This window comes from Hippocampus bargibanti, linkage group LG04, assembly GCF_051943395.1.
Source record: "Hippocampus bargibanti isolate YZ-2025 linkage group LG04, ASM5194339v1, whole genome shotgun sequence".
Taxonomy (NCBI): domain Eukaryota; kingdom Metazoa; phylum Chordata; class Actinopteri; order Syngnathiformes; family Syngnathidae; genus Hippocampus; species Hippocampus bargibanti.
In genome coordinates, this window is record NC_142737.1 from 29937574 (window position 1) to 29953446 (window position 15873).

General features: G+C 43.6%; 1 protein-coding gene across 7 annotated transcripts in view; it reads right to left on the minus strand.

Annotated features, from left to right (window-relative positions):
• The window catches only part of ehmt1a (euchromatic histone lysine methyltransferase 1a), a 54746-nt gene that overhangs the window by 28704 nt on the left and 10169 nt on the right, over window positions 1-15873 (minus strand). For 4 of the 7 annotated variants that reach the window (XM_088995055.1, XM_088995052.1, XM_088995054.1 and 1 more), the window contains 10 exons: window positions 13148-13358; window positions 12919-13055; window positions 11413-11556; window positions 11007-11272; window positions 10849-10920; window positions 10659-10747; window positions 10438-10544; window positions 9258-9380; window positions 8774-8875; window positions 4559-4663 (listed from right to left, as the gene is read on the minus strand). In XM_088995055.1, coding sequence (XP_088851181.1) covers window positions 4559-4663; window positions 8774-8875; window positions 9258-9380; window positions 10438-10544; window positions 10659-10747; window positions 10849-10920; window positions 11007-11272; window positions 11413-11556; window positions 12919-13055; window positions 13148-13358 — 1356 coding nt within the window. The remainder of the gene's footprint in view (window positions 1-4558; window positions 4664-8773; window positions 8876-9257; window positions 9381-10437; window positions 10545-10658; window positions 10748-10848; window positions 10921-11006; window positions 11273-11412; window positions 11557-12918; window positions 13056-13147; window positions 13359-15873) is intronic. The other 3 variants (XM_088995053.1, XM_088995058.1, XM_088995056.1) reach the window with 2 other exon arrangements.

Consider the following 15873-nt stretch of genomic DNA (forward strand, 5'->3'; position numbering starts at 1 on the left):
GTGGAGGGGTTTGTGTGTCCCAATGATCCTAGGAGCTAGGTTGTCTGGGGCTTTACGCCCCTGGTAGGGTCACCCATGGCAAACAGGTCCTGGGTGAGGGACCAGACAAAGTATGACTCAGAAGACCCAGTATGAAGAAAAAGAAAAATGGACCGAGTTTTCCCTTGCCCGGACGCGGGTCACCGGGGACCCTCTCTGGAGCCAGGCCTGGAGATGGGGCTCGTTGGCGAGCGCCTGGTGGCCGGGCTTACACCCATGGGGCCCGGTCGGGCTCAGCCCGAAGAGGAAACTTGGGTCCCCCTTCTCAAGGGCTCACCACCCATGGGAGGGGCCAGAGGGGTCGGGTGCATTGTGAGCTGGGCAGCAGCCAAAGGCTGGGTGTCCATATGTGCACGTGGCACCAGGACACCCTTGGTCGCAGTTCGCTGATCGACTTTATAGTTGTATCATCGGATTTGCGGCCTCATGTTTTGGACACTCGAGTGAAGAGAGGGGCGGAGCTGTCAACTGAGCACCACCTGGTAGTGAGTAGGCTCCGTTGGTGGGGAAAGATGCCAGTCCGACCTGGGAGACCCAAACGTGTTGTGAGGGTTTGTTGGGAATGTCTGGCTGAATCGCCTGTCAGAAGGAGTTTCAACTCCCACCTCCGGCAGAACTATACACATGTCCCGGGGGAGGTGGGGGACATTGAGTCAGAAAGGACCATGTTCCGTACCTCCCTTGCTGAGACGGCAAATCAGAGTTGTGGCCGTAAGGTGGTTGGTGCCTGTCGTGGCGGCAACCCCCGTACTCGCTGGTGGACACCAGTAGTAAGGGATGCCGTAAAGCTGAAGAAGGAGTCCTATCGGGCCTATATAGCCTGTGGGACTCCTGAGACAGCTGACAGGTATCGATTAGCCAAGCGGAATGCAGCCTCGGTGGTCGCCGAGGCAAAAACAAGGGCATGGGAAGAGTTCGGTGAGGCCATGGAAGCCGACTTCCGGATCGCTTCGAGGAAATTCTGGTCCACCATCCGGCGTCTCAGGAGGGGAAAGCAGTGCAGCACTAACACTGTGTACAGTGAGAGTGGGGCGCTGAATACGCAGCGGCTCCCCTCTCCCGGAAAATTGGCGTTTTCATGTTTATTGTTTGTTAAAGTCATTATAAGTGCCTTGCATGCTGGATCCGAGAGTACAGTAATTTCATCTGTGCTGTATGTCATGCATATTAGCATATTTGACAATAAAGCTGACTTTGACTTTGAAGTGAAACCCTCAGAGCAGATAAAGTCTGCCAAATGATGCACATGAGCGTACAATGAGCAGCACGGGGGGCATGATGTATGTTTTTGTGCATTGGAAAAATACCTGAAAGAAGTATTTGTATTGATGTATTGCATTGTAAACTTTGTAATTCGAATAAAAGACTTCATACAAATTGTCCTTGTTATGTATGCTACACTGTCTGGTTTCTTCGAGTAAATGTTAGTGTGCACTGCTCGGTGCATGTTGTAAGGGTTTTTGTTGCTTTGTAAGGGGAGTTGAAATCATTTATAATGGCAGCTATTCGCCGAGGTTGACAGGTATGTGCAGGAACTAAGACAAATGTCATGACCCCCCCCCCCCCCAAACACACACACAGACACTGCCCACTACCTCTTCCAACACCCCCCTCAAGTACGCACTTTTAAACTCTGCACACGAAAACAAGCAAATATCCAAGTAGGTTATTTCTTCATGCCATAGCCTCCCTGAAGACTTGACTCAAACATCATTGGATACCATAGTGGCACTTTGCAAAAGTGTACCTATTTTGCACACAACTGTGGGAGAGTAGAACCACAAAAATCCTTGGGAGCTTCAGATCTTTACATACTTCAAAAACTGTCACTGACGGAAGCACGAGGCAACTGTACTTCAAATGGTACAACAATTATCTGCATCACCTGCACAACCATCACAATATTGCAAGCACTACACGAGTGATCACTTATCACTGTCCCTGTTTGATGAATCTCCACATGTACATACAGCTGTTATTTGTAGTACTATTGCACAATGGTAGTCTCACAGTACAGAAAGACTTAGTACCCAATACTAGTGTAGCTTATTTGACTGGTGAGAAATATCTTGTGTGTTTTACCTACTTTGCCACAAAAGTTGATAATGATTTTGACATTTGTACCTTCAACATTTAAAAGTTGTAGAAAGAGTAAATTTCTCCACTGCGAGACTAATAAAGGCAAATCCAATCCAATTACTCGCATGTCTTTAATGAATTATGTATTTGCAATAATGGCACCATATCAGCCATAATTGCAACAAAACATCCTTCATTTACTATTTGATTTGAATATTTCTTGCTTAGTTTGAGTTTCTCCATGAGTCGTCACCATATCGTGGTGGAGGGGTTTGTGTGTCCCAATGATCCTAGGAGCTAGGTTGTCTGGGGCTTTACGCCCCTGGTAGGGTCACCCATGGCAAACAGGTCCTGGGTGAGGGACCAGACAAAGTATGACTCAGAAGACCCAGTATGAAGAAAAAGAAAAATGGACCTAGTTTTCCCTTGCCCGGACGCGGGTCACCGGGGACCCTCTCTGGAGCCAGGCCTGGAGATGGGGCTCGTTGGCGAGCGCCTGGTGGCCGGGCCTACACCCATGGGGCCCGGTCGGGCTCAGCCCGAAGAGGAAACTTGGGTCCCCCTTCTCAAGGGCTCACCACCCATGGGAGGCGCCAGAGGGGTCGGGTGCATTGTGAGCTGGGCAGCAGCCAAAGGCGGGGACCCTGGCGGTCCGACCCTCGATTGCAGGAGCTAGCTCTTGGGACGTGGAATGTCACCTCTCTTACAGGGAAGGAGCCTGAGCTGGTGCACGAGGTTGAAAAGTTCTGACTAGACATAGTTGGGCTTGCCTCCACACACAGCCTGGGTTCCGGTACCAGCCCTCTCGAAAGGGGTTGGACTCTCTTCCACTCCGGAGTTGCTCACGGTGAGAGGCGTAGAGCAGGTGTCGGCATACTTATTGCCCCCCGACTCGCCGCCTTTACGTTGGGATTCAGCCCGGTAGACGAAAGGGTTGCTTCCCTCCTCCTTCGGGTGGGGGGATGGGTTCTGACTGTTGTCTGTGCATATGCACCAAACAGCAGTTCAGTGTACCCATCCTTTTTGGAGACCTTAGGGGGTGTGCTGGAGAGCGCTCCCCCTGGGGACTCCCTTGTTCTGCGGGGCGATTTCAATGCTCATGTGGGCAATGACAGTGTGACCTGGAGGGGCGTGATTGGGAGGAACGCCCCCCCGCGATCAGAACAGGAGTGGTGTTTTGTTATTGGACTTCTGTGCTCGACACGGATTGTCTATAACAAACACTTTATTCAAACATAAGGGTGTCCATATGTGCACGTAAAAGACTTCATACAAATTGTCCTTGTTATGTATGCTACACTGTCTGATTTCTTCGAGTAAATGTTAGTGTGCACTGCTCGGTGCATGTTGTAAGGGTTTTTGTTGCTTTGTAAGGGGAGTTGTAATCATTTATAATGGCAGCTATTCGCCGAGGTTGACAGGTATGTGCAGGAACTAAGACAAATGTCATGACCCCCCCCCCCCCCAAACACACACACAGACACTGCCCACTACCTCTTCCAACGCCCCCCTCAAGTAGGCACTTTTAAACTCTGCACACGAAAACAAGCAAATATCCAAGTAGGTTATTTCTTCATGCCATAGCCTCCCTGAAGACTTGACTCAAACATCATTGGATACCATAGTGGCACTTTGCAAAAGTGTACCTATTTTGCACACAACTGTGGGAGAGTAGAACCACAAAAATCCTTGGGAGCTTCAGATCTTTACATACTTCAAAAACTGTCACTGACGTAAGCACGAGGCAACTGTACTTCAAATGGTACAACAATTATCTGCATCACCTGCACAACCATCATAATATTGCAAGCACTACATGAGTGATCACTTATCACTGTCCCTGTTTGATGAATCTCCACATGTACATACAGCTGTTATTTGTAGTACTATTGCACAATGGTAGTCTCACAGTACAGAAAGACTTAGTACCCAATACTAGTGTAGCTTATTTGACTGGTGAGAAATATCTTGTGTGTTTTACCTACTTTGCCACAAAAGTTGATAATGATTTTGACATTTGTACCTTCAACATTTAAAAGTTGTAGAAAGAGTAAATCGCTGGGGTTGGGCCAGTGTGTGTGTGGAGAAGGAAAGGGTTCTTGTAGGGCAGTGGTCCCAAACCTTTTTTGCACCACAGGGCGGTTGATGATCTGATTTTTATTTCATGGACCAGCAACCATCATTTACATTTCTGCCGTGGCGAAAATAAACATATAGGGCGTGTATATTCTCTGGTACTGTCAGATGTGTGTGATTCCATACAGTTGAGGTTGTAACTGTGCTTAACTAGATCTTGAATGCGCAAAGAAGGCAACATCTCATTCAAACTCAAAATGTCTCAACCCACAAGGAAATTATATGTAAAAGAAGGGGGTGGGGACGAGCAGGCGGGATTGGGGAGGTGATGTCTCACTGCAAAATTAAAAATGTCTGAAACTACCTTGTCTCTGATGTTAATGTCTGCTCCATTGGCCAGCAACAGGTTGACGACTTTCTTGTGCTTGTGCTCGATTGCCCAGGTGATGGGTGTCCATCCGCCATAATCCTGCTCAAGCACATGTTATACCCACAAAAATGTTTTTCCTAATTAGCATTGAGATGGATCGTTGAAACCAATTTGAATATTTAAAGGAGAACCGACATCATTTTTTTGTTTCCTGACATCAGAAAAACGTTTTATAGCATCTAAAATACCCAAAATACGCAGACTGATATTTTTAGTCAAATGCAAAACACCAATAAAAATTATTTAAAGGACAACCAACGTCACTTTTTTGTTTCCTGACATCGAAAAACGTTTTATAGCATATTTTTATTCAAATACAAAACACCAATAAAAATGACTTAGTGTCCAAAATCTGCAAAAAATTGAGTTGCGAATTGGGCATTTTCAGAAAGTCCCGCCCCCAGTTCGTTACATCACGCCAAGACGTCTTGCATTGCTGGAGAATCAAAACAATGGCTACAGATTCAGAGAATATGCTTTCTTGTTCCACATCCAGTGATGAATATGATTGAAATAGTTCTGAAGAGGAAAGCAGACATGTCTGCAATCGATTAAAGAATTTATTCCGTGCCATTTTGAGGCAACATTGGGGGGAAATGGCTCACCCAAAAAGAGGCAGAAAATGGCGACCTCCTGTGAGGAATTAATCAGCCCGTTTCCAAAGGCTGATAAATTCCTTCCATAGAGCTTGGACGCCCTCTTCTGGCTCTTTCTGGTGCAACACAAGGTTTTCAGACCAAACAAGCATTGACGTGATGGAAGGACTGCTACAATGTGTCCTTTTTTCGGTCAGGGGCGTTCCTTCAGTGATGTCACGTACGGACTCGTCACCAACTCAAAAACAAGACTTCCGTAATATTCAGCGCAAGTTTTAAAACATAAAATATAGCTATATGCGATGGAATCTTTGTAAAATACGCTCAGTAGAAGTCATTTGAAGCGATTTTACAAATTATGGACACAACTTGTCCGGAGATGTCGGTTGTCATTTAAGTGGTTACTAAGAGAAGCAGTGACGTGCAGTGAGGTTCATGGCTGGTGAGGCACTGACGTCATCATAGTCAGATTTACAAACATATGAACTCTACAGAGTAGCTTATTCACCATTTGATTGGCAAAGGTTAACATGTTTTGTTTAAAATGTCAGCATTCTTTATATATACAAACTGTAGCATAGAAAAAAAATAATTAAAAAAAAACATTATTATCGTGTTACGTTTACTTGTAAATGAAGTCCATGCGCCGCTCCTTCTGAAGAAAGGCATCGATAACTTCTTTGTAGAAGCCTTCCTTATCTTTCTTCAGTTTTAAAAGTCTTCTCTGTCTGCCAGTGAAGAAAGTCGTCCTTGATGAGTCCTGTTTCGACTGTATGTTTTCAGTCTTTTCAGTGCTCAGAATGACCGCTCCACTGATGCTGTAGCAGCTGGAACAGTAAGCACGAGCTGGAGCAACTTTGTCGCCTCAGGAACAGTTTCAATCAGATCCTTCTGGGCCAAAAAGCTGAGAAGCTGTCCAGAAGATTTACATCCATCCCTCACTGGTTGTGAGCTATACAGTCCAACGAGATTTGCCTTTAGCTTCACAAAGTCAAAGAACCTGGCATATTTTGACAGGGTATGGAGTTTCGCGTCATCAAAAAGTTTCGACATTTCCCCAAATTTTGCGGAGTCCACCAAACCAAGAAAAGCTAGCTCACCAAATGATCAAACCTGGCCTTCATTTGACAGCTTATGTTCTCCAGAATGTTACAGAACACTCGTTCACATCTAATCGAATGTCTGTCTCCACTCTCTGTCAAGCCCAGTGCACTGCATTTCTGCTAAAATCGGTCACAGAAACTGTCGAACTTCAGTTTCATACGCTCGAGAGCTGCAACAGTGTCGCGGATGCGTCCAAGACAATATTCAATGTCCACCACTTTGTTTTGTAGCACACAAAGTGTGTCAGTTTCTTTGAAAATGTCTTCATATGCCATAAGGAGAAAGCATGTTGATGCTTTTGATAGCCACCGATCGTATCCTGCTGCCATCATCAGCGTGTCATTATCCCAGCTGTCAGGATTTTCCGTAATTACCCGAAATAATGTGCGCAGATCATTTTGGTGCATGGTTATTATCTGCAGCAGCCTGGAGTTAGAGGTCCATCTTGTAGGCGCTGCTCTGGGTAAATGGCGCTTTACTATATCATCCAGCAAGTGAGTGCGCTTTGTGGACTTGCTGAAAAATGCTGCTAGTCCCTCAGCTGTTTTAAAAAAACGACATTTGGGCATGCACCTCGCTGAATGCAAGAGCACCAAGTTCAGTTTGTGTACGTAACAGTGCGTAAACATGGCTTCGGGCACTTTTTCTTTAATTTTAGCTTGCACACCATTAAGTTCTGAGGCCATTACAGCGGCTCCATCATATGTCTGAGCTATAAGCTTATCAGCACAGTCATATTTCTCCAACACTGCGAGGACGTCCTCAGCAATGGCAGGAGCGCGTCTGTCCATCTTCAAAGCCCAAAAACGCTTCCTTCACTTCACAGACTGCTTCAGATGTAGCTACATACCGTAATATGCCGAAATCTGAGCTTGGTTTGTAACATATGTGGTCTCATCTACTTCTACAGCAACAAATGGGGCTGCACCGATCTCCTTTTTAATGTCACTTCGAATGACATCACTAACTGCTTCAATTAAATCGTTCTGTATTCTGTTTGACAGGCCAGAAAATACAGTGGATGTCTCCAAATGTCTCGCTAGCCTGTCATCTTTCTCAGCGAAAGCATGTAATAGTTCAACATAGTTGCCACAATTAGCAGAGCCTTTACTTTCATCATTTCCACAAAATGCCAGCTGTTGTTTGGCAAGGAAGCAGGTGGCATGGATGAGATCTTTTAAAATCTCCCGGTTCTCCTTTACCTTAGCATTGTGGATGTTGATGTTGAGTCTTCGCTGTTCATCCAAAGCCAAGTCGATCCTGGACATGCCGAATGTTTTTAGCGCGATTTGACTTTGGATGTGCGCGGTCGACCGCTCATGTTTGATGAGGCTAAATTTTTTAGGTCGCAATATCCCATTTGAGTCCAGACATTGTCATAAGTTGAGAACAGAAGGCAGGAAAAGCAGAAAAGGTGGTTTCTTGCTGGATATCCACACAGCCAGCGTTTTCGTGTGTACCAGTCCGTCTGAAAAGAGCGAGTATTCTGTCCCGTTGTCTGAAGCAAACCGTTTAGCTGGTCTTCCTTTAATTATTATCTCCTGCTTCGATTGAATGTCCAGTTTAGAAAATTCTTTCAATTTATACAGTAAAGTCTCGTTATATCGATATCGGTTATATCGATAGTCCCGCTTCTTACGATACTATTTCTATGCACGCACGGAGAAAATTACATGCGCGCAGGGTCGGATATATCGATAGTCCCGGTTATATCGATATTTTTCGGACTCCCTAGAATATCGATATAACGAGACTTTACTGTATATGTAATTTTCCATTCTGAAAATGAGTCCAAGCAACACGAAAAAATGACTGGAGGGTTGCAATTTACTTGCTAACTGTTTACTGTAGCTTGCTGTCCCTAATTCTATTATTTTGCAGCCCGTGGAGTCGCAAGTATCTCTGGAATCACAAGCGCCCTGTGTCATGAGGCAGGAGAACTGTGTGCCTCACCTACGCACAAAGTTTTGATAAAAAAACAAAATAAACACTGTCGTACAGTGTTTATAATGTACACTGACTGTACATTATATCCAGCAGCTAAACTGTAGAAATTTAGTTCTAAACGCGTTTGAATGCTTTAATAGCGATATGCAGAAGGACAGCAATGCGGTCTCACTGCAGAGCAAGCCAGCACAGTTAGTATAGTGATTGCGCAATCCATGTTGAGGCTCAGCCGGCTGCTGCCTCACTGCTCGTCTCGACTTAGTATTTGAACGGTGAATGTGAAAATTCAGCGATTTTGAAAAGATCCAAAAACGGTGAAGTTAAATGGACAAGAACTTTAAAGTACAAATCACTAAATACATATAACTGTTTAATTTATTTTCATTTGATATTTCCATGACAGGTTTCCATGATGACAGGTGAGGCACTGCCTCACCTGCCTCCCCTGACTGCACGTCACTGAAGAGCAGCTATTAAAGTATATGTAATGCAATGCAACAACCTGACAGTTAATGGAGTTTGATGTCCTTGAGAGAAGATGTTGCACAATGTCATAATGTCCAAGTTTAGAAGCCAGATGCAGACAGGTGAAGCCAAGTACATCCTGATGTGACAATATGATGAGAAAAAAATAACATGATCATATTAAAGACACATTCTGTGAAAAAGGAACAAAAATAACTCACTACTTGAAAAATCTGGAAATGTGTGTTTTTTTTTTTTTTTTATAAAATCAAACACAGATTTTGCATTCACAAAATGTGTCCTTAGCTCGTTCTGGATTTGTCCCGTTTCCCTTTCACCCTCAACATGATGAGTTTAGGTCAGGGATGTCCAAACATCTTTGTTTGAAGGTCGCATACATAAAAATGAACAAAGAGTCAAGACAGCAATTATATTTGTACTCTAGCACTCAGCCAAGTCGGACGATTTTTATATCTGCGGGTGTGTGCATGTGGGTGTGTGTGTGCAATATAAGAACATACCTTGTGGGTAATAGCTGCTCCAGCCCTAACCAGGTACCTCAATGTATCTAAATGGTTATTTTCACAAGCTGCCATCAGGGGTGTTCTCTGCTCTTCATCAAACATCTCCAAGTTGGCTCCAGCCTACAAACGCAAACATAACTCACTTACGCAATCACTTACGATGTCTAATTTACAACAGATTCTTTTCTTACAGACAGTTAGGTGTTCAATCACCTAACATGTTTCGGCATGTACACGCCCTCATCGCAATCAGCTGAAAAAGACGAGTCACAATAACAGCCGTGACACTCTGACGAAGGCGGAAGTACACGCAGAAACATGTCAGGTAATTGAACACTTACATTCCCACCATGACGTCCCTGATCCACTGGTGAAAAGGATGCTTTGATCTTCTTCTCTTTCATCTAGAACTGCTTCATGTCACAAAGAGGGTGCAGTAAGTGCTGAAGAATGAATGACTCTCTGTGTCTTTGTTTTGTCATATTTGTTATTAAGTTTTTTTTTTTTTTTTTTGGCTCCGCAAGAGTGGCTGGCTTTCCAGCAGCTCCTGTATTTTGTTTTTCTACTTCTTTCTTTCCTTTCCTCTTCCTTTGATAGCTTTGCTGGTGTGAAATATAAATGTATCCACTGCGAGACAAATAATGGTACATGCAATCCAATCCAATGGAAAACTTCTTATTTTATTGTAATCACTAACTCTTTTTCAATGCCACATTGGATAACAGACGTTTGAAGATGCAAGACAGTTTCAATTTGAAGGGATTTATTGTGAGAAACCAATGATTAAAAATGGGAGAAAAATTAATTATTAACTGCCATTCACAAATTTATTCAGGAATTAAAAATATAACGTACAGCGCCATTCCCGAATGTGTTGGGTTTTGTTTTTTCATGCTTGGGTACCGATAAAGCGCTGGCCATGGCCTCTGGCAATGGCCTCTGGCAATGTTTTTTTCCGCAAGGGGGCAGCATTTCCCTTCTTTCCATGTTAGCGATTTGTTACAGATGTTGTTCAATCGCTATATAAACCAATATATACTTGTATGTATTGCATTGTATTGTATTTTGGACAACCACGTTCATTTCAAGCTCATATAACTCCAGACACATAATCTAGGAATTAACTCAATTTGTGCAATGACAGATTTAACATATAAAGCAAAGCACAGAAATTCACCTGGATTAGCATATGGCAAATTTCTTCATGCCCTTCCGCAGCAGCAGCATGTAGGGGTGTTCGCTTGTTTTGTGAATCTATCAGAACGTTGGGATCCTTTCCATCAACTGCAGTAGACAAAGTTGGTAGCTGACGCAATGTATATAGGCACGAAAACAATCAGTGAAGCCAAACCGTTGATGCCGCTTGGAAGACCAGAGAAACATAATTATTTCAAGTACCTAACAGTTTAATGACCATCTGGAGCTCTCCTCCTTCTGCAGAAATGTAGAGCTGTCCAGGAGGGTAACTTACTTTTGTTGGTGTCAGACTACAAAAACATGAAGCGTTATAAATGTGTTATGTTGAAAAGCAAACTATTTTCTAAAGCAGTACACATTTACAAAATGATGAACTCAATTGTGACCTTACTTTTCATCATCTAGTCCCATCAGTATTCTCTCTAATGATTCGTTTTGGGATCTGCCTGCAGTGCCACTGTAACAATTGAACAAATCCAAAGGAAATGACATATTAATGCCTTTAGTGTTTTGTTTTCCAATTCAGATGACAAAGAAATTACATTTTACCTGATGAAGTTCAGCTCTTTATTCTTTTGTGGCTCGCAAGTCTTTTTTGCCCTGAGGATCGCTGTCGCAGGTTTTGACAGAGGAGATGGAAGTGATGGTCCGCCGGTAGATCTTTGGAGGGGTGGTGAGGGCACTGTAACCTCTTTTGCGCCGCTGGCATCTTCTCCACAGTGGGGACAAAAGGTGCGATCCTTTAAAATGGAGGCACAGCCCTTGTGAAAGCGGTGGGAAATGCTACTATGGGGCTGGCACTCCATGAAGGTGCCCTAAGGGAAAATACAGCATACCAAATGAAGATGAATCAATCACCAGGTCCAACATCAAAATGTCATGATACCATCTAATATTCATGAGCTAAGAAGTAAGGCAACTATGGCATATGTGTAATGCTCAGGATTTCCCTCACCACACTACAGAAGAGCCCGCAGCCAGGGCAGCATTGGTGTTTAATCATGCTGGCCCGGTGATTCTCACACAGAACAAGCAAATGAATGACATTGGAAGGTCTCATCATTTCATGCTTCCTCACACGTCTCCGACACTGATTTGACTGAGGAGAGAAAACAACATGTCAACCATGATCCAAATGTTTAAATGTTAAAATGTATTTGATTATTAGCAACTTCTTCGACGCTCATCAAGGATTGAGCTGAACAAAGAGTCTCATCAGGCCTTTTATAGCTTTGTGACTGGTAGCAGCTAATGTGGAGCTAGCATGCTATGCATTTTGAAGCTTTAGTGATCACAGACAGAGAACCTAGGCAAGAGTTTGGAAAGGCTATGGCGAATGACTTCCGGGGAACTTGAAGAAAATTCTTAGATAATATCCCACATGGGCGCAGTGCGTCAAAGACCCCAATTCAAAGAACTCGAGCATCAGTCTGAGGACAAAGGACCAACCCTGTGTGTGTGTGTGTGTGTGTGTGTGTGTGTGTGTGTGTGTGTGTGTGTGTGTGTGTGTGTGTGTGTGTGTGTGTGTGTGTGTGTGTGTGCGTGCGTGTGCATCGATGTGTGTGTGAATGGGCGCATGTGTTCATGTGTGAAAAGCTCAGTCACCATATGACGTAAATACACTGTGATTTAAAGGACAAGCGACACCGCTTTTTTGTTTCCTAACTGACATCAGATAAACGTTTTATAGCATCTAAAATACCCAAAACACGCAGGCTGATATTTTTAGTCAAATGCAAAACACCAATAAAAATGACTTTAAGTGTGCTAAATCTGCAAAAAATTGAGCTGCGAATTGGCATTTTCAAAAAGTCCCGCACACAGTTCGTGACGTCACACCAAGATGTCTTGCCTTGCTCGAGAATCAAAACAATGGTTTCAGACTCGGAGAAGATGCTTTCTTGTTACTCATCCAGTTATGAATATGATTCAAATAGTTCTGAAGAGGAAAGCATACATGTTTGCAATCGATTAAAGAAGCTATTCCCTGTCATTTTGAGGGATCAAGACTGATGTGTAGCGTCACAGAAAACGTAGAAGATTGCGCCAAACTCCGTTGGAAATGGCCACGGATCAACACGTGTGTGTGTGCGTGTGTGTGTGCGTGCGTGTGCGTGCGTGTGCATCGATGTGTGATCAACACGAAGTGTTGATCCGTGTTGTCGGTTGTCCTTTAAAGCACATCTAAAAATGTTTAAATCGGCTGACAGCACTAATTACAGGAATCTTGCTCATTTAAAGGCAGAGTGAGCTGAATGAATTATAGTTGGGACTGTGCTTTAGCACACCTCTAAATTTTAGGTGTGTAGTCAAATTAGCAAAGTGTGACAATTTGATAAATTACAGAACATAAATCCTTTTGAATTAATTCATATATAACGGTCTATACCAAAACAATTAATAATCATTAGAAATTTTGTTTCAGACAGGGTGGAAATGTCGCCCCAAGTGTCACTTTTACCATTCCATCTGCGCTCTCCATGGCCATGCAGGTTTGATCCTTTTCAGACAATCTGCCTTCACACAGAGGAGTCTCCATACGACAGCAGCACAATGGTAAATCCTCAGTTAGGTCTGATTCTGTCACCTGTGCAAGTCCTGGTCAAAATACAGCAATGCAGTTTAAATTTATACAAAAGCGTAGGTTGTATTGTTGGCAAAATCAGTCAGTGAGCCCTCGTGGTTATTACCTTTTGAGTGTGGCAAAAGTAGTATCTCCTCCGGACTTTTCAAATCAAGGCAGGCGAAATTCACCTCCGTGTATTCAACATGCTTTGGTTCTCCACACGATGCTTCAGTGAAAGATTGACTTTGCATTCTTGAGGCACTTCCTGATTTTGTAATAGATATGATTCCATTTACTCCAACATGGCTAATCTGTTCTGGGTTGCGAGAATCATACTTCTCATTGAAAAGAGAAATGTTGAGTCAAAGAGCAGATGAGGGGTTGGGGGGGAGGAAGAATGCAACATTTAATATTCATCCATTCATGTACCCGTTTTCTATTATGCTTGTCCTGCTCAGGATCCCCTGTAGTTGGAGCCTATCCCAGTTGACATTCAACAAAAGGCAATACACATAGCGATAAAACTATTCTTTATGACATTCACAGTTATAAAGTGGGAACAAAATTCCAGCTGCCTGCCTAAACGTACACGAAGTGGACCACTACACCACCACGGAATATCTTGTGTCTAAATTGAAGATAGAAAGTAAGAAAGTTTTGCTGCTGTGAAATGTAAATTTCTCCACCGCAAGACTAATGAAGGCTAATCCAATCCAATTCAATCCAACAAATGAAAATTATGTATTTTTGTGTCCCGTGCCTCGCTATTCAAATCAGGTTATTAAAAGGTGGGGAATAACGCTGTCTACTATTTCATGTAGATTCTGAATGTTTCAGAAATCTGAATTTTGACCTCAATCCACATATTTGACATGTAACGTAGTTAATTACATTGAGTCTTCAGATTTAATGTATGTTTTATTTCAGGTCTCTGATACTGTCAGTCCATGTCAGCAAATGAAAAGTTTAACATGCCTTCCTTCATGCGAGCAGTGTTACTTCAGTTGCCGCTCAGTGATGGTATGAATCTTAGGTATAAATGGCTGTCTGTCTTCTTCTTTTTCTTTCGGCTTTTCCCCTCAGGGGTCGCCACAGCGAATCAATGTCCTCCATCTATCCCGGTTTTGTGCATCCTCTTCTCTCACACCATCGACCTTCATGTCCTCTTTGACCTCTCGGTCTCCTGCCTGGCAGTTCAAGACTCAGCATCCTTCTCCCGATATAGTCAGTCACTCTCTCTCCTCTGGACATGTCCAAACCATCTCAGTCTGGCCTCTCTGACTTTCTCTCCAAAGCCTCTAATATGAGTTGTCCCTCTAATATACTCATTCCTGATCCTATCCAACCTGGTCACTCCCAAAGAAAACCTCAACATCTTCAGCTCTGCTACCTCCAGCTCTGCTTCCTGTCTTTTCTTCAGTGGCACTGTCTCCAGTCCAAACATCATGGCTGGTCTCACCACTGTTTTATACACTTTTCCTTTCATCCTAGCTGAAACCCTTCTATCACACATCACACCTGACATTTTTCTCCAGCCGCTCCAGCCTGCCTGGACACGCTTGTTCACCTCTTTTCCACACTCTCCATTGCTCTGGACAGTTGACCCCAAGTACATAAAATCCTCCACCTTCTTTATCTCTTCTCCCTGCAGCATCACTCTTGCACTTGGGTCCCTCTCATTAACACACATATATTCCGTGTTGCTGCGACTGATCTTCATTCCTCTACTTTCCAGGGCATAGCTCCACAGCTCGAGTTTCTCCGCCACCTGTTCCCCGTTCTCGTTACAGATCACAATGTCATCTGCAAACATCATGGTCCAAGGAGATTCTTGTCTAACATCGTCTGTCAGCCTGTCCATCACCATAACAAGAAGGGGCTCAGAGCTGACCCCTGGTGGAGTCCCACCTCCACCTTGAATTCCTCAGTCATACCGACAGCGCACCTCACAACTGTCTTACAGTCATGATACATGTCTTGTACCGCTCTAACATACTTTTCCGTCACTCCAGACTTCCTCATGCAATGCCACAGCTCTTCTCTGGGCACCCTGTCATACGCTTTGTCCAGATCTACAAAGACACAATGCAATTCCTTCTGACCTTCTCTGTACTCCTCTATCAGCATTCTTAAAGCAAACATTGCATCTGTCGTACTCTTTTTTGGCATGAAGCCATACTGCTGCTCACAAATGTTCACTTCTGCTTTTAGTCTAGCTTCAACTACTCTTTTCCAGAGTTTCATTGTATGGCTCATCAACTTTATTCCTCTGTAATTAGTACAACTCTGCACATCTCCTTTGTTCTTAAAAATGGGCACGAGTACACTTCGTCTCCATTCTTCAGGCATGTTCACCATCTAAGATCTTGTTGAATAACCCAGTCAGGAACACCACCGCGACCTCTCCAAGACACTTCCATACCTCATTGGTAAATCATCAAGCCCAAGTGCCTTTCCCCCCTTCATCCTCTTCAACGCCCTCCTCACTTCATCCTTGCTAATGCTTGCTACGTCTTGGTCCACAACAGTCACGTCTTCTACTCTTTGTTCCTTCTCATTTTCCTCATTCATCAATTCTTCAAAGTACTCTTTCCAACTTGCCATCACACTACTGGCACCTGTTAATACATTGTTAATACATTTGAAAGGCACTTATAAATGAAATGGATTATTATTATGATTAAGTATGTGCTTTTTTAGGGTGGGGTGCTTATCTAAAGTGTATGTAGAGAGTAGAGAGACTCATTGCCTCTCTGACAATGCACACACACACACACACACACACACACACACACACACGCACACACACACACACACACACACACACACACACACACACACACACACACA